The sequence below is a fragment of the Anolis carolinensis genome, chromosome 1 (genome assembly GCF_035594765.1).
Source record: "Anolis carolinensis isolate JA03-04 chromosome 1, rAnoCar3.1.pri, whole genome shotgun sequence".
Classification (NCBI taxonomy): domain Eukaryota; kingdom Metazoa; phylum Chordata; class Lepidosauria; order Squamata; family Dactyloidae; genus Anolis; species Anolis carolinensis.
The window spans coordinates 277,131,090-277,155,611 of NC_085841.1; the positions used below are offsets into that span (position 1 = coordinate 277,131,090).

General features: G+C 42.1%; 1 protein-coding gene and 2 long non-coding RNA genes across 10 annotated transcripts in view; 1 reads left to right on the top strand and 2 right to left on the bottom strand.

Annotated features, from left to right (window-relative positions):
* The window catches only part of LOC107983193 (uncharacterized), a 32,639-nt gene extending 16,746 nt beyond the window's left edge, over positions 1–15,893 (bottom strand). For both annotated transcript variants that reach the window (XR_010001950.1, XR_010001949.1), the window contains exons 1-2: positions 15,707–15,893; positions 11,796–11,922 (exon numbers count right to left, since the gene is read on the bottom strand). This is a non-coding gene — a long non-coding RNA (uncharacterized LOC107983193). The remainder of the gene's footprint in view (positions 1–11,795; positions 11,923–15,706) is intronic.
* Positions 1–24,522, top strand: part of tead1 (TEA domain transcription factor 1) — a 245,724-nt gene that overhangs the window by 198,875 nt on the left and 22,327 nt on the right. For all 7 annotated transcript variants that reach the window (XM_008115947.3, XM_008115952.3, XM_008115956.3 and 4 more), the window contains one exon: positions 13,935–14,108. In XM_008115947.3, the coding sequence (XP_008114154.1) occupies positions 13,935–14,108 (174 nt within the window). The remainder of the gene's footprint in view (positions 1–13,934; positions 14,109–24,522) is intronic.
* On the bottom strand, positions 18,228–24,418 carry LOC134295395 (uncharacterized). Its single transcript, XR_010001951.1, has 2 exons — positions 19,290–24,418; positions 18,228–19,156 (listed from the first exon to the last, which is right to left on the bottom strand). It is a non-coding gene; the product is annotated as an uncharacterized LOC134295395 (long non-coding RNA).

The following is a 24,522-nucleotide window of genomic DNA, read 5'->3' on the forward strand; positions in this document are numbered from 1 at the left end:
TTGAATCCATTGCTCTGTGATATGATTAGTTTTGAAAGTCTGTTATAGAGAGAAAAGCTGGATTGAGATGAATCAAGTTCCAAGAATGTAACAGAATACATCAGTCTCTATCCCTTGCTCATTCTGTGACTTCTTTGCTTTCAAGTTCATAGAAATAAGATCTAAATGATCATTTAGAAAGCAAAAGACATGTTACAGAAGACAGTATGTTCTCTAAGTGGGAAGCATAGCAAAAGGCAGCTGTAAAGCTACTACTGTTGCCAGATCTTGCCAAAAGTACCAGATGCTGTTGGTGCAGCAGCAAAAATTCCAATGTGTTTCAGAAGGACAGATGGCATGGCATCATCTGACAATATTCTTAGGACATAAAATGTTTATTTTGACATTACATGTGTGATTATTTTCTCCTTATGTTGCATAATTCCTATGCTACACAGAATGATGACGAATTCTTTTACTCACAGCGTAGTTCCAAAGATGGCAATGAAAATAAAGGCTCTAAATGAGTAGCTTTAAAGGGAAGTCATAATGATTTGGAAGCAATTGTTTATAGACTTAGGAAATCACCCAGACACACATAGAGTGCAGTTTTGAAGGCCACCAAAGCTCTGCATATACATGGAGATTGAAGCAAGCAAGTTTTTTGAAGAAGGACTATACTAGTTGTCTTTTCCACATGTTTATGAATCAAAAGATGAAGGTCACACACCTCCTTAATGTGGTGACAGAGAGAAGGGGAAGTCCATGCCCATCTTTTCCTGCCTCTTCTGCGACCTTAACAGTCCAATCTCTTGAAAGGAAGAGCCATTCTGTGTGATCATCACTCTGAGTTCTTCCAAGGAAATTACTTTCATGTTCAGAGGGCCGTATATGAGACAAATTGATTTTGGACACATTTGGTGACAACTTAGGGCACAGCAGGAGTTATTGTTCCATAAACTCTTGAGATACACTCGAAGAAACCAGTTTGAGAGCATCTGGATAAGAATTAAGGGCACAAGGACTGAAAGATGTAGTTGTGAAGATCTACTAGAGACCTCCAAGCCAGACAGAAGAACTGGATGCAACCCAAAATAAGTAAAGTAGTAGTCCAGGAATACCTGGCTACTCTAAATGAATTCAAGTTTCCAAGGCCAGATGAACTACATCCAAGAATCATAGAATCATAGAATCATAGAATAGTAGAGTTGGAAGAGACCACATGGGCCATCTAGTCCAACCCCCTGCTAAGAAGCAGGAAATCGCATTCAAAGCACCCCCGACAGATGGCCATCCAGCCTCTGCTTAAAAGCCTCCAAGGAAGGAGCCTCCACCACGGCCCCGGGGAGAGAGTTCCACTGTCGAACAGCTCTCACAGTGAGGAAGTTCTTCCTGATGTTCAGGTGGAATCTCCTTTCCTGTAGTTTGAAGCCATTGTTCCGTGTCCTAGTCTGCAGGGCAGCAGAAAACAAGCTTGCTCCCTCTTCCCTATGACTTCCCTTCACATATTTGTACATGGCTATCATGTCTCCTCTCAGCCTTCTCTTCTGCAGGCTAAACATGCCCAGCTCTTTAAGCCGCTCCTCATAGGGCTTGTTCTCCAGACCCTTAATCATTTTAGTCGCCCTCCTCTGGACGCTTTCCAGCTTGTCAACATCTCCCTTCAACTGTGGTGCCCAAAATTGGACACAGTATTCCAGGTGTGGTCTGACCAAGGCAGAATAGAGGGGGAGCATAACTTCCCTGGATCTAGACGCTATTCCCCTATTGATGCAGGCCAGAATCCCATTGGCTTTTTTAGCAGCCGCATCACATTGTTGGCTCATGTTTAACTTGTTGTCCACGAGGACTCCAAGGTCTTTTTCGCACACACTGCTGTCAAGCCAGGCGTCCCCCATTCTGTATCTTTGATTTCCATTTTTTCTGCCGAAGTGAAGTATCTTGCATTTGTCCCTGTTGAACTTCATTTTGTTAGTTTTGGCCCATCTCTCTAGTCTGTCAAGATCGTTTTGAATTCTGCTCCTGTCTTCTGGAGTGTTAGCTATCCCTCCCAGTTTTGTGTCGTCTGCAAACTTGATGATCGTGCCTTCTAACCCTTCGTCTAAGTCGTTAATAAAGATGTTGAACAGAACCGGGCCCAGGACGGAGCCCTGCGGCACTCCACTTTTCACTTCTTTCCATGATGAAGACGACGCATTGGTGAGCACCCTTTGGGTTCGTTCGCTTAGCCAATTACAGATCCACCTAACCGTAGTTTTGTCTAGCCCACATTTTACTAGTTTGTTTGCCAGAAGGTCGTGGGGGACTTTGTCGAAGGCCTTACTGAAATCCAGGTATGCTACATCCACAGCATTCCCTGTATCGACCCAACTCGTAACTCTATCGAAAAAAGAGATCAGATTAGTCTGGCATGACTTGTTTTTGGTAAATCCGTGTTGACTATTAGCAATGACCGCATTTGTTTCTAAGTGTTCGCAGACCACTTCCTTAATGATCTTTTCCAGAATTTTGCCTGGTATTGATGTGAGGCTGACCGGACGGTAATTGTTTGGGTCGTTCTTTTTTCCCTTCTTGAAGATAGGGACTACATTCGCCCTCCTCCAATCTGCTGGGACTTCTCCCGTTCTCCAAGAACTCTCGAAGATAATTGCCAGTGGTTCTGAAATAACTTCCGCTAGTTCCTTCAGTACTCTTGGGTGTAGCTGATCTGGCCCTGGGGACTTGAATTCGTTTAGAGAGGCCAAGTGTTCCTGGACAACTTGTTTCCCTATTTGGGGTTGGATTTCCCCCAATCCTTCGTCCATTCCGTGTTGCTGAGGTTGAAGATGGCTTTCTTTTTCTGAGAAGACCGAGGCAAAGAAGGCATTAAGTAGTTCTGCCTTTTCCCTGTCCCGTCGCCATCACCCCATCTTCTCCTTGCAATGGCCCTATCGCCTCCTTTTTCTTCCTTTTTCTACCAACGTAAGCAAAAAAGCCTTTTTTGTTGTTTTTTATGTCCCTGGCAAGCCTGAGCTCATTTTGCGCTTTAGCCTTGCGAACCTTTTCCCTACAGGTGTTGGCTATACGTTTGAATTCTTCTTTGGTGATTTCTCCCCTTTTCCACTTCTTGTGCATGTCACTTTTGAGCTTTAGCTCAGTTAGAAGTTCTTTGGACATCCATTCTGGCTTCTTTGCACTTGTCTTATTTTTCTTCTTTGTTGGCACTGTTTGCATTTGCGCCTTGAGTATTTCACTTTTGAAAAACTCCCATCCATCCTTAACTCCCTTGTTTTTTAATATCGGCGTCCATGGAATGCCGCTCAGTAATTCCTTCATTTTTTGGAAGTCAGCTCTCTTAAAGTCCAGAATGCGTGTTTGACTTGTCTTAGTTTCAGCATTCCTTTGTATTGCAAACTGCAGGAGCACATGGTCACTTGCCCCTAAGGATCCAACCACTTCAACTGTATTGATCAGGTCTTCCACATTTGTTAAGATTAGATCAAGAGTTGCTGATCCCCTTGTTGCCTCTTCTACCTTCTGGACCATAAAATTATCTGCAAGGCAAGTGAGGAGTTTGTTGGACTTTGTACTCTTGGCTGAGTTTGTTTTCCAGCAGATATCGGGATAATTGAAATCGCCCATGACTACTATATCTCTTCTTTGTGCCTGTTTGGTCAGCTGTTGACAGAAGGCTTCATCAAGTCCTTCATCCTGACTCGGAGGTCTGTAGTAGACACCCACGACAAGATCTTTTTGAGTCCCGGTTCCCTTGATTCTTATCCAGATGCTTTCAAGCTGGTTTCCCGGATTACAGTCTTGCATTTCTTCTGCAACGTAACTGTTTTTGACATATAAAGCTACTCCCCCTCCTCTCCCCTTTGTTCTATTTCTGTAAAAGAGGTTATAGCCCTCAATGGTTAAATTCCAGTGATGGGAGTCATCCCACCAGGTTTCAGTGATGCCTATGACATCGTATGTGTGGTGCTGTGCTAGGAGTTGGAGTTCGTCTTGCTCTGAGCATTAGTGTAAAGACATGTAAGCCCCTGTGACCTCCCCTCGAACTGTTTATTTGGGATTATTGTGCTCTCTGTACTTGGTCCTTGCTGTGTTTGTGCAGCCCTCCGTTTAGCCTTTTGGCGGTTCCCTGTGGTTGTGGGTAATATAGTGTTTGCCAGGCTGTTGTTCCCCTCCCCCAGTGGATCTAGTTTAAAGTGCGCCTGATGAGGTTTGTGAGTCTGTGTGCAAAAAGATGTTTTCCTACTTGTGTGAGATGCACCCCATCGCTTGCCAGTAGTCCATCCTCTTGGAAGAGTAGACCATGGTCAAGGAAGCCAAAATGCTCCTCTTGACACCATTTTCTGAGCCAGTTATTGACCTGTACTATTTTTCCGGCCCTTGTAGAGCCGTGTCCTACAACAGGGAGGAGGGATGAAAAGATCACATGTACATTATACAGTTTTAGCTTTGTTCCCAGAGCTCGAAAATCATTTGTGATCTTTTGAAAAGTATGCCTAGCGGTGTCATTGGTACCTACATGAATCAACATAAGGTGGGGAGGGTGATGGGGCTTTAGGAGCCTGCTGAGCCTCTGAGTGATATGGTGTATTTTTGCCCCCAGGAGGCAGCATGTTTCTCGAGCCATCCCATCCGGTCTGGAAATGATGGCTTCCGTTCCTCTAAGGAGGGAGTCACCTACTACCAAGACCTGTTTCCTTTGAGGATTGACAGGGTCCCTTTTGTGCAAGACAGTGTGTATGTCCCCTGAAGAGTGTTCCTGTTGAAGTGAATCATGTAGGTGTAAAGTGTTGTCCTCCTCCTCAACATCCCCAGTGCATTCATCAATGACAATCCATTGAGATACATCCGAGAGCCCATTACTCTCCCAAGGATGTTCCTGTTGCTCCTGGTCTATGATTGGGGATGGAGCATTTGCATGATTACATAAGTGTGACTGTGGTGATGCACTGTCCCCGTCAGGGCTATCCCCTGCGCATTGATCCAGGGTGGTCCACTGAGTGGTATCTAAGAAACTGTGGTCCTCCACAAGATGTGTTTCCTGATTGTATGTTAATGATGTAAGAATTTCAAATCTGTTGTGTAAATGCAGCTGAGCAGAGGAGTTCTGCGGAGGCTGCCTGGTCCTGCGTCTCCTTCTATGGGTGACCTCCTTCCAAGCCTGAGGGTTGTCTACCTTTAAGTTGATCTCCCCATAAGGTTCCTGATCATGGTCTTGGTGGTGTTGGTGTTATGCAGGCTGCAAATCTACAGCAGCGTGTTGTGCAGTGTCCAAGAAGAGCTCGAGTGCCTGAATGTCCTTAAGGATCTTAATACGGTGCTCGAGCTGTTGGATCCTCTGCTCCATCAGAGTCATCTGTTTACATTTGGAGCAGTTGTAGTTGTCTAGTTTTTGTGTGAAAAAGCGGAACATGCCACAGCTGGTGCATGTGATGGGAATGTTTTGCTTTTATTGCATCTCTTGGTGAGCGTGGTGGCCAAGTGGGATCTTTGTACAGTTAAGTAATATGCACGCACTTTATGTGCAGACTGCAACAAACCACCTCTTTGTGTATTTGTTTATGTTGCTTTGTTCCCTGTATGTACTGCAAAGGATAGTTAGTAAAGGTGCCTTTAGTAACGGCGCGCGCGACACTGGCAAATAAAGCTTTCCCAGAAACTCAATTAACAGGGGACAATGCCTGCTGTCAATCAACTTAAGTACCTGGCTCTCTTTCAACACAACAGTCACACAACAGTTAGACTTTGACCACAGGAGCCAAGCCCACACTCAGTTTAAAATCTTAGCCAAATCTTAGCCAAATCCTACCTGAAGCCAGGGAGCAAAAATGTCCTCCTGCTGCCTCTGCTTCTGCGAGAACCAACTGCCCTTCTGGGATCAGGCTCTGGCAGAAACTCACACTGGCAAATAAAGCTTTCCCAGAAACTCAATTAACAGGGGACAATGCCTGCTGTCAATCAACTTAAGTACCTGGCTCTCTTTCAACACAACAGTCACACAACAGTTAGACTTTGACCACAGGAGCCAAGCCCACACTCAGTTTAAAATCTTAGCCAAATCTTAGCCAAATCCTACCTGAAGCCAGGGAGCAAAAATGTCCTCCTGCTGCCTCTGCTTCTGCGAGAACCAACTGAAGAGGGATAGAGTACTGAAGAAACTAGCAGAAATCATTTCACAATAACTGGCAATAATCTTTGGGAATTCTTGGAGAACACGAGAAGTCCCAGCAGACTGGAAGAAGGCAAATATTGTCCCTATCTTCAAGAAGGGAAAAAGAGGAGCCAAAATTTACCATCTAGTCAGCCTGACATCAATACCAGGAAAGATTCTGGAGCAGATCATTAAGGAGGCAGTCTGCAATCACTTAGAAAGGAATGCTGTGATTACTAAAAGTCAGCATGGATTTCTCAAAAACAAGTCATGCCAGACTAATTTTATCTCTTTTTTTATAGAGTTACAAGCTTGGTAGATGCAGGGAGTGCTGTGAATGTGGCATATCTTGATTTCAGTAAGGCCTTCGACACAGTCCTCCATGACCTTCTTGCAAGCAAACTAGTCAAATGTGGGCTAGGCTACTGTTGGGTGGATCTGTAATAGGTTAAGCGACCGAACCCAAAGGGTGCTCACCAATGGTTTTTTTAGTGTGTCATGTACTGGAAGATGCATCCCTTGGGTTGCAGTCTTGTACACACATACTTGGCAGCAAGCCACATTAGACTTTTAGTGGGGGTTGATTAGAGTCTACAAAAAGTAAATGTATGTTTCAGAATCTTCCCCTCTAAATTGTCTTTCATAGAAAAGCTAAACAAAGGAGTAGATAAGTGCAAATAGATTTAATGTAATTGCTCTCAAAACATGTTTATCCTTTATATTAAAGCCATGAGCCAGGATATCATGGATTCGTATCTTGTATCTTACCCATGGACTCGTTAGACATTAGTCTTTAGACATGCTTGTCTATGTCTCTACCCACAATCTGCAATGTGGGAAACATTATATTTCAGGCACATGATCCAAAAACCTTGCTGTAGGTCAACTGGATCTATTTGAGTTACATTATGTTACACAGTAGAAGGATGAGATCTCACTGTAGAACATAAATATTGTAGGCCAACCTTGCAGATTTGTGGAAAGATATTTGAGATAATGTAAGTGAAGAATGTTATGCCCCTTTTAAATTATTTTATTGGCACCACCTTATCTGCATAATATCATCTATAAATCAGAAGTAAGTTTTTAAATTTTGGTGAAGCTATAAATTATGCAGGTGATATTTGTAGCTTAGGAACGTTCCAATCTCCACCTGACTTGACCATCTCATGCTGTCAAAATATAGCCCCATATTCCCAAATACTTAAAGTATCATAAATGCAGAAGCCCTGAGAAGAAGTTTAGTTGGCATCCCCATTGCTATTTTAATAAAGGTGATTAAGAAAGTAATTTGAAGTCTAGAAATTGAATTGAGATTGTATCAAGAAGGTACAGTTTGGTGCTTATATGAAATCTTTCACGTACATTGTTTCAAAATGAATTTTTAAAGGATAACAAGATTGTTGCATTTGCAGTTTGCCCAACAATTGTGCAGATGCTGTTTGATAATTACTTATTGTTACAGAATACTATGATAATTACCGTAATTCTTGTGTAACTGATCAGTATGCAAGTTAAGCCTGTCCTTTGAAAGGCATTTACTCATAAGCATTCATTGACTGAGTTTCGTCATTCATTAGTTTGCTCATTGAAGCATTCATTGCCTCCATTCATTTCGTAATTTTTTCTATCTTGTGCATTCTTAAAAGAATTAAACATGTTTTTATGAAGGCTGATCTGTAAGAATGAGAAATTTCCCACGTATTCTTCAAGGTAATGTAGTTAAAAGTAAGGAAATCTTACTGATTGATTAAAAAGCTAGGGAGCTGACCCATAATTGCATGAATTGAGTTTAGATCTTGAGAGGAGACCATTCAGTCTTTATTTCAAAAGTGTCAGTGAAGAAGAGTTTATCAACTTCCAAGATAGTCTTATCCCTGCCCCTCTTCAGCAAATTACCCTTGATTTCCTCATTCCTAATCTTCTTTTTAAATGTTTGGTGAACAATTGACAAATTTCAGATTTTACTCTCCCATTCTTTGGTTGATAGTTGACTTTTTGAATCTTTTCAGGACAGAAGTTGGTCCATTTTTCTTGTATATTTCTTTGTCTTCAGTCATAGAATCATAGTGTGGAAGAAGCCATTCAGTCAAATCCCCTGCCATGCAGTCAGTTTGTATAACTTTCTAAGAACTTTAAGATAGGGATGTCTAATAAAAGAATATGCTAGGTAAAGCTATATCAGGTTTGAAAGGTGTGCCTAACCATGTAGTTTATTGAGTTCATATCCACTATCTTGATTAATCTTGCCTAGGATGTGTTAGGGTGTTTTTGAGCCTGGAGTAAATATGATGTTACTGTATAAAGGGCCCATGTATGTCTGAGTAAGGGGAGGAGCCGTTGGTATGCAACAACTGAAGAAAAGGGGCCTGGAAAAAATGGCCTCAGATGCCCTTTGGCTCAGGCAGCCAAATACTTTTCAAGGTATAAATGGCTTTCCACTTAGCTTGTTTATTGCCATGCCAGCCCACTGAAGCAGCTTAGGCCAAGAGCTTAAGAGCTAAACAGTCAGCTGAACTTTGGGATCCATGTTTCAATTCAGCTTTCCTACATCACACTGGCCTTGCACCAAACTCATAATACATATCTGTTAAATATTGTATAGCTAATATATATAGAAGTATAATATATTGCCAATATTCCCTTTTTGGGGAAGGTTCTGTAACAAGTGGTCGTTACTCAACTACAGGAATTCTTGGATGAAACTGATTATCACAGTCTGGCGTTAGGCCTGGCTATGGAACAGAAACAGCTTTGGTCATTTTGGTAGATGGATGACCTCCACAGAGAACTAGACCAGGGGAGTGTGTCAGTGTTGGTTCTCTTGGACTTCTCTGCAGCTTTCAATATCATCGACCATGGTACTCTTCTGGGTCGACTGCCCCAGATAGAACTTGGGGGCACCATTCTGCAGTGTCTCATTCCTGGAGGGCCAGACCCAGAAGGTGGTTCTGGGGGATGCCTGCTCGGACCCCTGGCCATTACCTTGTAGAGTCCCACAAGACTTGATTTTATCCCCCTTGCTATTTAACATCTACATGAAACCGCAGGGGGAGGTCATCCGAATTTTTGGAGTTTGGTGCCATCTGTACGCAGATGACACACAATGCTATTACTTGTTTCTATCTAAAGCCAAAGAAGCTTCCCTGGTCCTGAACCAGTGCCTGGCTGCTGTGATGGGATGGATGAGGGCTAACAAACTGAAGTGTAATCCAGACAAGACAAAGGTCCTCCTTGTCAGTCAGGAGGCCGATCGGGGTATAGCTTGGCAACCTGTGCTGGGTAGCATTCGTCCTAATAATGCAGGCCTGCAGCTTGTGGGATCTCCTGGATTCAGCACTGACCCTGGAAGCCCAGATGTTAGCGGTTGCTGGGAAGGCCTTTGCACAAGTAAAACTTGTGTGCCAGCTGCACCTTTACCTCGAAAAGCCAAATCTGACCACAGTGGCTCATGCCTTGGTTACATCCTGGATGGATAACTGCAACGCCTCTGAAGACGGTTTGGAAACTACAATTAGTGCAAAGAGCAGAGGCTAAACTTATGACAGGAGCCAACTACAGGGAGCAGTTAACTCCTCTGTTAAAACAACTACATTGGCTACCTGTGGGTTTCCGGGCCCAATTCAGAGTTAAAGCTATCTATCTATCTATATATATAAAAGGCTTTTGGCATCACGGCGATGCACAAAACAGAAAAACCCCAAACCCCCCAAACTCAAAAATTGGCAACACAATTAATCATCCCTGCCTTCAGTAAGATAAAACACAATTATACTAAAAACACAATCACAACACCAACAACCGCAACAGGCGATGTACGCATGCGCCACAATCCTCCCAACCCTTTCCGCACGCACACACACACCCCTCGCTCACCCTCTCTCGCGACCTCCACTGCCCTCGCGCCCTTCACCCTGTTGCTTCACCTTCCTGCCTTCTCGGCCCACCCGAAAGGTGGCTACTCTCTGCGGGCCTCCAGGTGCCCCCCACGGACCCATACACTTTGCCGCCTTCCCCGGCAGCCAGAAAGGCCGCGGAAGCTCCAGGCGGCCACTGCACCTCCAGGCCTCAATTTCCGCCCTTCCCCAACAGCCGACATACATACACACGCACACACACACATCTCCATATCCATGTACACCCGCCCTCCTCCGCTACCTCCTCGCCCCTTCCCGGGAAGGCATTTCTTTCCTGGGGTGGCGTCCTATGTGAAGCCAGTGCTTGGCGCCTGGCTAGGCCTCGCCTCCCTTCTCAGGCAGCAGGCCCAGCCAAACCCTTCCTCCACCTTTCCCTCCTGCAAAGGGCAGCCGCTCGGAAGCCCAAGGCAGCAGGATGGCGACAGAGGAAAACCACCCTCTGTGACTGTGCTCCGACCTCGGCCAGCAAAACATTCTGGATGAATTCTGAGAGTTGAAGACCCAAGCGGTTTCCAGCAATGCCAATGGATGGCGTTCGGGACTCCAACTCCCAGAAACCCTCGCGGATGGTTCAAAGGCCAGGAATTCTGGGAGATGAAGTCCACGGTACCGGTTAAAAGGCCATTGGCCAGGCGCCAAGGGAAAAAGGACGGCAAAAACAAAGTCACCCTCCTTTTCTATATGACTGGCCTTCATGGTCTCTCAGTTAGCAATAATAATAAGAATAAAAATAATCCAATAATAATAACCCAACCACACATCCTCAGGAGTGACAGTTAAACTGACAGTTAAATAATAATAGTAATAATAATAATAATAATAATAATAATAATAATAATAATACGTGCACAATGTCACCTATAGGAGTATTATTATTATAAATTTAAACCGTAACTATCCATATCTCACATTTCTATCTAAACAAACATACACGGAATTTCATGTCTACACTTTGGCCCCGTCTCCAAGACATCTCATTAAATATCCCTATTATACAAATACAGGGTATATTTATCCAAATCTAGGTCAATCCCAAAATCTATGAACATCAGTATTTCAGATTTTTCTCTATCGAAGGAAACATATTGGAATGTCGCTCCTCCGTCTGGGCCCATCCACAAAACATCTCATTAACTATGCACACTATGCAAATGCACGACATACATTTATATATTAATTTACTAAATTTATATCCTGCCCTTCTCACCCCGATGTAGACTCACAGAGGCTTATAAATAATATATACATACAATACATTATATTATTATCAACGCACAATATCAACATTACATATTATGTACTATATTCTACTATACCACTATACTGTCATATTATTTCTAATAAAAATAATAAAATAAATACTAAAAACCCCAAAATAAAATAATACAATTAAAAATAAAAATAAAAATAATATAATCAAATAATAAAATATAATACATAAAAATAATAAAAGAATAAAAATACAAATAATAATAAAACAATAAAAATAAAATAAATACAAATAATACAATAAAAATAATAAAACACTTAAAAAATTAAAAACACTCAAAAATTAATACAATAAAATACTATAATAACACAAAATAAGTAAAAATAATACAACAAAATAATAAAATATAATACATAAAAAACGTAAGTTACAATAACATTAATTTAAAAATACAAATAACATCAAATAAACATTCCACAACAATTTTTAACCAATACCACCACCACTTTGCCATAGCAACGCGTGGTCGGGTACAGCTAGTTACCTATAAAGCCTTGCATGACTTGGGTTCAGCCTATTTGCCTGACCACATCTTCTCCTGGGAGTCTGCCTCGGCTCTGAGTTCTGCTGGGGAGGTCTTCCTCACAATCTCACCTTCGTCGCCAGTGCGGCTGGTAGGGACAAGGGAGAGGGCCTTCTCAGTGGTGGCTCCCTGGCTCTGAAATGCCCTCCCCAAGGAGATTAAACTGGCTTTCACTTTAACTGTCTTCAGGAAGCAGTTGAAAACATAGCTTAGGAAGCAGGCATTTAAAAATTGTCAATTGTAAACAAAAAATGGAGGTTTTTAGTATCAAAATTTTAATTGGGTTTTATTGTTTTTATCAAGGAGAGCAAATCTCTTGATGCTATAGTGGCACTATATGTCCTAACTGTTTTAATCGTTTATATACAGTCTGGATGACGTCATGACTTATAATTAACATGTCTTATTGGATTTATTTTCTTTATGTGTTGTGATTTTCCCTTTTGATTTGTTTGTTCTGATTTAACTTTTTGGAAGTAAATGTGATGATACTATGTATATTGTTTTCTGCTGTAAGCCACCCTGAGCCCCCTTGGGGAGAAGAGACAGAATATAAATAAAGCTTTATTATTACATTATTAAAAGCATTATTATTATATTAGAACTGTATGAGACACATCAAAGCTGTTCTACTTTGCTTTTTTATTAACAGTTTCTTTACATGATGTAGCAGAAGTACAATGCTTATTTCAGACTTATTTGGATATTTGTTCTGAAACATTATGTAGAATATAGAACGTCTTTGGTTCAGCTTTTACTGACCTCATATAAGAAAACCATCAGTTCAGTACACTGAAAATATCAACAGAATGTCAATTTGCATCCATCCATTCCTTTTTTACTGCTCTTATGTAGTATTTCGACTGTATGCTTTGAACACTTATACAAATAATTAATTTAGGTATCAATAAATCGTATGTTCTAATGGGAATTAATTTTTAATTTAATACAAATGAAGCAGTGCCCTGTCTCTAAACCAGTGATTCCCAAACGTATTTGGCCTGCCGCCTCCTTTCCAGAAAAAATATGACTCAGTGCCCCCTGGAAAGGGGGCGTGGCTTAGAGGGGGTGTGGCTCCTGCTCAAGATGGCGGGGCTGAGCCTCTCCCCTAGCCCAAGATGCAGGGCTGCAAGGGGAGGTGGGCGGGGCCACAAATGGGCAGCCAGGACTGGGATGGGCAGAGTTACGAGCTCTGAGGCAGGGTTGAGCTTCTATCCCTGTCCTGTGGCACCTGCCAGGACACAGGAGGTGGGGCTAGAGGAGGGGGCGGGGCCTCTTCCTAAGTGCCTGATGAGGCTGAACCTCTATACCCCGCCCCCATGTTCTAACAAGCGCCTCAGGGGAGGTATACAGAGGCTCAGCCCTGTCTTGCGCTCTTGGGAAGAGGCCCCGCCCCTGCCCCTAGCCCCGCCCTTTAGTCCTAAAAGGCCTCTCCGGAGAGGTATAGAGGCTCAGCCCTGTCAGGCTCTTGGAAGGAGGCCCCGCCTTCTTCCCTAGCTTCACCCTCTGTGTACCAACAAGTGCCTCAGGAGAGGTATAGATTCTCAGCCCTGTCTCGGGCTCTTGGGAAGAAGCCACACCCACTCCTCTAGCTCCGCCCCCTGTGTGTTCTAACAGGCACCTCAGGTGCTCAGCCCTGTCTCCGGCACTTGGAAAGAGGCCCCACCCCACCTCTGGCCCCGCCCCGTGTCCTAATAGGTGCCATCACTGCCCCCCTGGATTGCTCCAGCACCCACCGGGGGGCAGTAGCGCCCACTTTGGGAATCACTGCTCTAAACCATGCCATTCAGACTGCCAGTGGACAATTTAATATCTGCTCACTAAAGGGACACTGAACATTCAAAGCTAGCCTCTTGGGGAAGCAGTTGGGCTAGAAACCTCCCCCAAATATATTCATTTTATATGTGCAGTGAGAGCATTTAAATGCTGAATCTCCAACCTGTCACCAAAAATGATGCCTTCCAACAGTGATGCTGCAACATCTAGCTACTTTAACTTGATTTATCAAAAACATTCCTGCACTGTAAGTCTTTTCAAGAATAAACAGGTGTTCTCTTTGCATCAGTTAATTATACTGCTTTTTATTTCTTTACTTTGCAGTATAATAAACACCTCTTCGTACATATTGGACATGCCAACCATTCTTACAGTGATCCATTGCTGGAATCGGTGGACATTCGTCAGATTTATGACAAATTTCCTGAAAAGAAAGGTGGCTTGAAGGAGTTGTTTGGAAAAGGACCTCAGAATGCCTTCTTTCTAGTAAAATTTTGGGTAAGATATTGAAGATATTTAATACTTTATATTGTTGCTGTTTCTCCTTTTATATATGTGAATAAGTATTTTTCTTGACTTGCAATGAAAATACAGTGCAGAGTATTTTTAACAGAATCCCAAGTCTATAAGAATTAGGGAGTACAGGGCCCATGAAAGTTCTCATGGGAAAACTAATCATTATCTAGTTTGAGAGCAAGTCCTTGACTTCTTCTCAGTCCTTGTTTTCTACTTCTATCTTTGGTAACAAAATCTCTCTGATTAAAACTTCCATTCTCCCCCAAGTCTGTACCATCTGGTGTGGTTAACACTGGAGAGAATTTGGAATGTTTGCCAATTAGCGGATCCATGATATTCAGCACCTGCAAGGCCATGGGGCCTGAGTCCTGAGCAGGAATGTCTTCGAATTCCGCCACCTCATCTGTTTCTGACTCCAACTCTCAATGTAACCTGGGCCATGATGGCTGAGCCACAACACATGTTGACATTCATTTCCCACTTGGTGTGGAAACCCTGCTTGTGGGCTAGCTGGAAGCATTTGGCTGGCCACCTTTAGGAAACTCACTGCATCCATCCATCCATTCATTATTCTACCTTTCTCTTAAAACTGAAACTCAGGGTGGCTCACAACATTTCAGAAGGTAACTATGCCAATACAAAAAAAAAGGCAAGATTATTAAAACTGTAGCCCTCCAGATGTTTTTGGAGTACAGCGTCCATAAGTCTTAAACATTGACTGTCCTGGCTGGAGGCTAGTAGAATTACTAGTGCAAAAACATGTGGACAGCCATAGTTCTTTACCCCATTGTTGTCCATCCCTGCTCAAAAGGGAGGTCCTCCAAAATTTTGGGGGAAAACATAAGGAAAGGTTTTTCCTATGTTCAAAACAGGCAGGCTGCTGCAAGTGTTTCTAAAGGAGGTAACAGACATAGTTCAATACCATAGAATTTGGTTAAAAGTTTGATGAAGTGCTTAGAATTCTATGCGAAAGAGTTCTAATCCAACAATGCCCAAACCACAGTGCTAGAGTTCTCCAAGATATCTTTCCAAGTCCTTGGATGGAGCAATGATAGCAAAAGTAATATTAGATTACTATGCCATCACGCCCAGGCACCTTTTTAAGCTTTAGGATGTGCTTCTTCCTTTGCCCAGGTGAACTGCGGGGGCCTTACTTAGAAGCTCTGGAAATCCCAGTAACCAAAGGCACTTCAAGTAGAACAATCCAACAAAATTTTATTTCACAAAGTCCTTGGCAGACTTGGCACATGTAATTAAAGTTGCAAATAAAAACAGTCCACTTATAAAACCTTGCAGATGTTCCTTGCTTGCTTTCCCCCTTTTGGTTGCTAGGTTAACTTCCACCAAAGGCAAAGAGGTCCTAAGATCCTCTTCACCCTAGCTCTGAGCTGCTATCAAAAGATCTATAACTATCTTAGCTCAAAGCTAGTTTTTGAGGCGAAGTTGGTAGGGCTTCCTCCAGTGGCAAAGAAATCCGAAGATGTTCTCTGCCCCAGTGCCAAAGCTATTAGAAAGAATTGGTCTTTCTCCTATCTATGCTTGGCACTGGTTTTAAAGGCAGGTCAATTGTTTGTACTTACGATGGCCTTTTCAGAGTTGGCCTGGCTTGGCCACACAAGCACATCTATGTTGCTTCTCCTTTAGTCTAGAAGGCAGAATAGGCTTCTCAAAATGGAGCCTTCTATCCCCAGGAAAAGGGGCGGTCTCCAGAACAAAATGATACATTTGCAGGCTGCAAGCAGCAAAGACTTGCAAAAAGGCTAAACTATCAGACTGCTGCGGAATCTGCAGCAACCCTGGAGCAAATGCAAACAGATGCTGTTCCTACAACTATAAAAAATACAAACCAAACCTCTGGGGGACAGGCAGGCTGCTGCAAGTGTTTCTAAAGGAGGTAGCAGACATAGTTCAATAACATAGAATTTGGTTAAAAGTTTGATGAAGTGCTTAGAATTCTACGCTAAAGAGTTCTAATCCAACGATGCCCAAACCACAGTGCTAGAGTTCTCCAAGATATCTTTCCAAGTCCTTGGATGGAGCAATGATAGCAAAAGTAATATTAGATTACCATGTGGCATATTCTGGGATTATCCGCAGAAGTGCCTCTCTTGTCAATTAAAGCTCTGTAAATGTACAGTCAGATTTTATTTTTAAACCACCAGGCCCTCAACTCTTTGGGACTTTACAGGTTACTTTACCCAATAATCATGGCTAGAAATATATAGTTTTGCCTCTAAATACAAATATCCATCGTATTAAGTGTATTTATTTCTAGTCTTTACCTCTGTTACTGGATTTCTGTTATAACTAAACCACAAAAAAACCCTTTTTAAAGTACAGTAGAGTCTCATTTATCCAACATAAACCGTCTGGCAGAATGTTGGAAAATAAGGAGGGATTAAGGAAAAGCCTATTAAACATTGAATTGCGTTATCTATATCTATATATATAAAATGATAAAGTTGTTTGCGCAGTGACTATAACAACAAAACTAAACATCCCAGAAATACGAAATTTGGCAACACAATGCAAAAGGCTTGCCTCCAGGTTACAACAACACAACCACACCACAAAACCACACAGGGCCCACAAAACTCACAACAACGCATCGTGACTATAACAACACAACTAAACGCCCCAGAAATACGAAACTTGGCAACGCAACGCAAAAGCCTTCCCTCCAGGTTGTAACAACACAACCACACCACAAAACCACAATCCGGACCCATAAAACTCACAACAACGCATCGTGACTATAACAACACAACTAAACACCCCAGAAATACGAAACTTGGCACACAACTAAACGCCCCAGAAATATAAAACTTGACAACACAATGCAAAAGCCTTGCCTCCCGGTTGTAACAACACAACCACACCACAAAACTACAATCCGGACCCACAAAACTCACAACAATGCATCGTGACTATAACAACACAACTAAATGTCCCAGAAATACGAAACTTGGCACACAACTAAATGCCCCAGAAATATAAAACTTGACAACACAACGCAAAAACCTTGCCTCCCGGTTGTAACAACACAACCACACCACAAAACCACAATCCAGACCCACAAAACTCACAACAATGCATTGTGACTATAACACAACTAAACGCCCCAGAAATACGAAACTGGGCACACAACTAAATGCCCCAGAAATATAAAACTTGACAACACAACGCAAAAGTCTTCCCTCCCGGTTGTAACAACACAACCACACCACAAAACCACAATCCGGACCCACAAAACTCACAATAATGCATTGTGACTATAACACAACTAAACGCCCCAGAAATACAAAATTTGACAACACAATGCAAAAGCCTTGCCTCCCAGTTGTAAGAACACAACCACAACACAAAACCACAATCCGGACCCACAAAACTCACAACAACGCATCATGACTATAACAACACAACTAAACGCCCCAGAAATACAAAACTTGGCAAAACAATGCAAAAGCCTTGCCTCTCAGTTGTAACAATACAACCACACCACAAAACCACAATCCGGACCCACAAAACTGACAACGCATTGTGACTATAACAAATACAAAATTTGACAACACAACTCATCCACCTCCCCAATCCCTACATTCACACTTGGCCTCCAAAAAAACAATTACAATAATAACAATGACAACAACAACAACAAGAATCAACACCATCACAGGCAAGAAACAGCCAGGCACTGAGGCTGAGAGGCCAGTCAGTGCTACACTGGGCCTCCAAAAAACAATACAGTAGCATCTAACTTATCCAACCTTCATGACCACTACAACAACAATAATAATAAACACCTACACAGGCAAAACAAAAAAAAGACTATTGTACCACAATAAAAATATAAACCGCACTCAGCAGAATCAGACATTACAACTAACAACAAACCAAAGACAACAGGGATCTCAAGCAATTATCAATCAACACAAAAATTGAAGAAGGTAACAGACTTCAAATACTACTACTAATGTCAGTATAAAGAAGGTGGAGGTCACAGCATAAATACAACCTAATGTAGACTGACCAACACCACCAGACTAAGCCACAGCAACGCGTGGCCGGGCACAGCTAGTCTATATATATAAAATGATAAAGTTGTTTGCGCAGTGACTATAACAACAAAACTAAACATCCCAGAAATACGAAATTTGGCAACACAATGCAAAAGGCTTGCCTCCAGGTTACAACAACACAACCACACCACAAAACCACAATCCGGACCCACAAAACTCACAACAACGCATCATGCGATAACAACACAACTAAACGCCCCGGAAATACAAAACTTGGCAACACAATGCAAAAGCCTTGCCTCCCAGTTGTAACAACACAACCACACCACAAAACCACACAGGACCCACAAAACTCACAACAACGCATTGTGACTATAACAACACAACTAAACGCCCCAGAAATACGAAACTTGGCAACACAACGCAAAAGCCTTCCCTCCAGGTTGTAACAACACAACCACACCACAAAACCACAATCCGGACCCATAAAACTCACAACAACGCATCATGACTATAACAACACAACTAAACGCCCCAGAAATACAAAACTTGGCACACAACTAAACGCCCCAGAAATACAAAACTTGACAACACAACACAAAAGCCTTTTCTCCCGGTTGTAACAACACAACTACACCACAAAACCTCACAACTCACAACAACGCATTGTGACTATAACAAATACAAAATTTGACAACACAACTCATCCACCTCCCCAATCCCTACATTCACACTTGGTCTCCAAAAAAACAATTACAATAATAACAATGACAACAACAACAATAAGAATCAACACCATCACAGGCAAGAAACAGCCAGGCACTGAGGCTGAGAGGCCAGTCAGTGCTACACTGGGCCTCCAAAAAACAATACAGTCGCATCTAACTTATCCAACCTTCATGACCACAACAACAACAACAATAATAAACACCTACACAGGCAAAACAAAAAAAAGGACTATTGTACCACAATAAAAATATAAACCGCACTCAGCAGAATCAGACATTACAACTAACAACAAACCAAAGACAACAGGGATCCCAAGCAATTATCAATCAACACAAAAATTGAAGAAGGTAACAGACTTCAAATACTACTACTAATGTGAGTATAAAGAAGGTGGAGGTCACAGCATAAATACAACCTAATGTAAACTGACCAACACCACCAGACTAAGCCACAGCAACGCGTGGCCGGGCACAGCTAGTCTATATATATAAAATGATAAAATTGTTTGCGCAGTGACTATAACAACAAAACTAAACATCCCAGAAATACAAAACAAGACTTGCCTCCCGGTTGTAACAACACAACCACACCACAAAACCACAATCCGGACCCACAAAACTCACAACAACGCATCGTGACTATAACAACACAACTAAACGCCCCAGAAATACGAAACTTGGCACACAACTAAACGCCCCAGAAATATAAAACTTGACAACACAACGCAAAAGCCTTGCCACCCGGTTGTAACAACACAACCACACCACAAAACCACAATCCGGACCCAGAAAACTCACAACAACGCATCATGACTATAACACAACTAAACGCCCCAGAAATACAAAATTTGACAACACAACGCAAAAGCCTTGCCTCCCAGTTGTAAGAACACAACCACAACACAAAACCACAATCCGGACCCACAAAACTCATAACAACGCATCATGACTATAACAACACAACTAAACGTCCCAGAAATACAAAACTTGGCAAAACAATGCAAAAGCCTTGCCTCCCAGTTGTAACAACACAACCACACCACAAAACCACACTGGACCCACAAAACTCACAACAACGCATCATGACTATAACAACACAACTAAACGCCCCAGAAATACGAAACTTGGCAACACAACACAAAAGCATTCCCTCCCGATTGTAACAACACAACCACACCACAAAACCACAATCCGGACCCACAAAACTCACAACAGTGCATTGTGACTATAACAACACAACTAAACGCCCCAGAAATACAAAACTTGGCACACAACTAAACGCCCCAGAAATACAATACTACACTGGGCCTCCAAAAAACAATACAGTAGCATGTAACTTATCCAACCTTCATGACCACTACAACAACAATAATAATAAACACCTACACAGGCAAAACAAAAAAAGACTATTGTACCACAATAAAAATATAAACCGAACTCAGCAGAATCAGACATTACAACTAACAACAAACCAAAGACAACAGGGATCTCAAGCAATTATCAATCAACACAAAAATTGAAGAAGGTAACAGACTTCAAATACTACTACTAATGTGAGTATAAAGAAGGTGGAGGTCACAGCATAAATACAACTTAATGTAGACTGACCAACACCATCAGACTAAGCCACAGCAACGCGTGGCTGGGCACAACTAGTATCTATATATATAAAATGATAAAGTTGTTTGCGCAGTGACTATAACAACAAAACTAAACATCCCAGAAATACGAAATTTGGCAACACAATGCAAAAGGCTTGCCTCCAGGTTACAACAACACAACCACACCACAAAACCACAATCCGGACCCACAAAACTCACAACAACGCATCATGCGATAACAACACAACTAAACGCCCCGGAAATACAAAACTTGGCAACACAATGCAAAAGCCTTGCCTCCCAGTTGTAACAACACAACCACACCACAAAACCACACAGGACCCACAAAACTCACAACAACGCATTGTGACTATAACAACACAACTAAACGCCCCAGAAATACGAAACTTGGCAACACAATGCAAAAGTCTTCCCTCCAGGTTGTAACAACACAACCACACCACAAAACCACAATCCGGACCCATAAAACTCACAACAACGCATCGTGACTATAACAACACAACTAAACGCCCCAGAAATACAAAACTTGGCACACAACTAAACGCCCCAGAAATACAAAACTTGACAACACAACACAAAAGCCTTTTCTCCCGGTTGTAACAACACAACTACACCACAAAACCTCACAACTCACAACAACGCATTGTGACTATAACAAATACAAAATTTGACAACACAACTCATCCACCTCCCCAATCCCTACATTCACACTTGGTCTCCAAAAAAACAATTACAATAATAACAATGACAACAACAACAATAAGAATCAACACCATCACAGGCAAGAAACAGCCAGGCACTGAGGCTGAGAGGCCAGTCAGTGCTACACTGGGCCTCCAAAAAACAATACAGTCGCATCTAACTTATCCAACCTTCATGACCACAACAACAACAACAATAATAAACACCTACACAGGCAAAACAAAAAAAAGGACTATTGTACCACAATAAAAATATAAACCGCACTCAGCAGAATCAGACATTACAACTAACAACAAACCAAAGACAACAGGGATCTCAAGCAATTATCAATCAACACAAAAATTGAAGAAGGTAACAGACTTCAAATACTACTACTAATGTGAGTATAAAGAAGGTGGAGGTCACAGCATAAATACAACCTAATGTAAACTGACCAACACCACCAGACTAAGCCACAGCAACGCGTGGCCGGGCACAGCTAGTCTATATATATAAAATGATAAAATTGTTTGCGCAGTGACTATAACAACAAAACTAAACATCCCAGAAATACAAAACAAGACTTGCCTCCCGGTTGTAACAACACAACCACACCACAAAACCACAATCCGGACCCACAAAACTCACAACAACGCATCGTGACTATAACAACACAACTAAACGCCCCAGAAATACGAAACTTGGCACACAACTAAACGCCCCAGAAATATAAAACTTGACAACACAACGCAAAAGCCTTGCCACCCGGTTGTAACAACACAACCACACCACAAAACCACAATCCGGACCCAGAAAACTCACAACAACGCATCATGACTATAACACAACTAAACGCCCCAGAAATACAAAATTTGACAACACAACGCAAAAGCCTTGCCTCCCAGTTGTAAGAACACAACCACAACACAAAACCACAATCCGGACCCACAAAACTCATAACAACGCATCATGACTATAACAACACAACTAAACGTCCCAGAAATACGAAACTTGGCAACACAATGCAAAAGCCTTGCCTCCCAGTTGTAACAACACAACCACACCACAAAACCACACTGGACCCACAAAACTCACAACAACGCATTGTGACTATAACAACACAACTAAACGCCCCAGAAATACAAAACTTGGCACACAACTAAACGCCCCAGAAATACAATACTACACTGGGCCTCCAAAAAACAATACAGTAGCATGTAACTTATCCAACCTTCATGACCACTACAACAACAATAATAATAAACACCTACACAGGCAAAACAAAAAAAGACTATTGTACCACAATAAAAATATAAACCGAACTCAGCAGAATCAGACATTACAACTAACAACAAACCAAAGACAACAGGGATCTCAAGCAATTATCAATCAACACAAAAATTGAAGAAGGTAACAGACTTCAAATACTACTACTAATGTGAGTATAAAGAAGGTGGAGGTCACAGCATAAATACAACTTAATGTAGACTGACCAACACCATCAGACTAAGCCACAGCAACGCGTGGCTGGGCACAACTAGTATCTATATATATAAAATGATAAAGTTGTTTGCGCAGTGACTATAACAACAAAACTAAACATCCCAGAAATACGAAATTTGGCAACACAATGCAAAAGGCTTGCCTCCAGGTTACAACAACACAACCACACCACAAAACCACAATCCGGACCCACAAAACTCACAACAACGCATCATGCGATAACAACACAACTAAACGCCCCGGAAATACAAAACTTGGCAACACAATGCAAAAGCCTTGCCTCCCAGTTGTAACAACACAACCACACCACAAAACCACACAGGACCCACAAAACTCACAACAACGCATTGTGACTATAACAACACAACTAAACGCCCCAGAAATACGAAACTTGGCAACACAATGCAAAAGTCTTCCCTCCAGGTTGTAACAACACAACCACACCACAAAACCACAATCCGGACCCATAAAACTCACAACAACGCATCGTGACTATAACAACACAACTAAACGCCCCAGAAATACAAAACTTGGCACACAACTAAACGCCCCAGAAATACAAAACTTGACAACACAACACAAAAGCCTTTTCTCCCGGTTGTAACAACACAACTACACCACAAAACCACAATCCGGACCCACAAAACTCACAACAATGCATCGTGACTATAACAACACAACTAAACGCCCCAGAAATACAAAACTTGACAACACAATGCAAAAGCCTTTCCTCTCGGTTGTAACAACACAACCACACCACAAAACCAAAATCCGGACCCAAAAAACTCACAACATCGCATCGTGATTATAACAACACAACTTAATGCCCCAGAAATACGAAACTTGGCACACAACTAAACACCCTACAAATAAAAACTTGACAACACAACGCAAAAGCCTTGCCTCCCAGTTGTAACAACACAACCACACCACAAAACCACAATCTGGACCCATAAAACTCACAACAATGCATTGTGACTATAACAACACAACTAAACTGGATGGCCATCTGTCTGAGGGGTTTGGGTGGGGTCTTCCTCCATGACAAAAAGAAAGAAAGGGGTTGGACTGGATGCAAACTACAAATCCCAGCACCCCATGGCATGGAGTCCATGCATTTCAATTAGGGCCCTTTCCTTCTCCCTTTCCCCGCCATCCAACCCACTGACCCAGTTCCATGGCTCCGCAGGCAGGAAAGACTGGGATGGATAGAACGAAGGAAAGGGAAGCGAAGGAACGCCAAGGACAAGAGGCCTCTCTCTCTGCCCGGAAGGCCAAGAGCAAAAGGGAGAGAAAGACCATTGATCTGGTTATATTTACCCTCCTTTCTGGCCAGTGTGTTCTTATCAGTGAGCTCAGGATCGGAGCAGAGAAAGGGAACAGCATAGGAATAAAGGAAACAAGGAGAGCACCCACTCTATCTATCCATCCACTCATCTATCCATCCACTCACCCACTAATAATAAACACCTACACAGGCAAAAAAAAAAAGACTATTGTACCACAATAAAAATATAAACCACACTCAGCAGAATCGGACATCACGATTAACAACAAACCAAAGACAACGGGGATCTCAAGCAATGATCAATCAACACAAAAATTGAAGAAGGTAACAGACTTCAAATACTACTACTAATGTGAGTATAAAGAAGGGTGGAGGTCACAGCATAAATACAACCTAATGTAGACTGACCAACACCACCAGACTAAGCCACAGCAACGCATGGCCAGGCACAGCTAGTGATTTTACAAATTAAGCACCAAAACATCATGTTTTACAACAAATCAACAGAAAAAGCAGTTCAATACATAGTAACGTTATGTAGTAATTACTGTATTA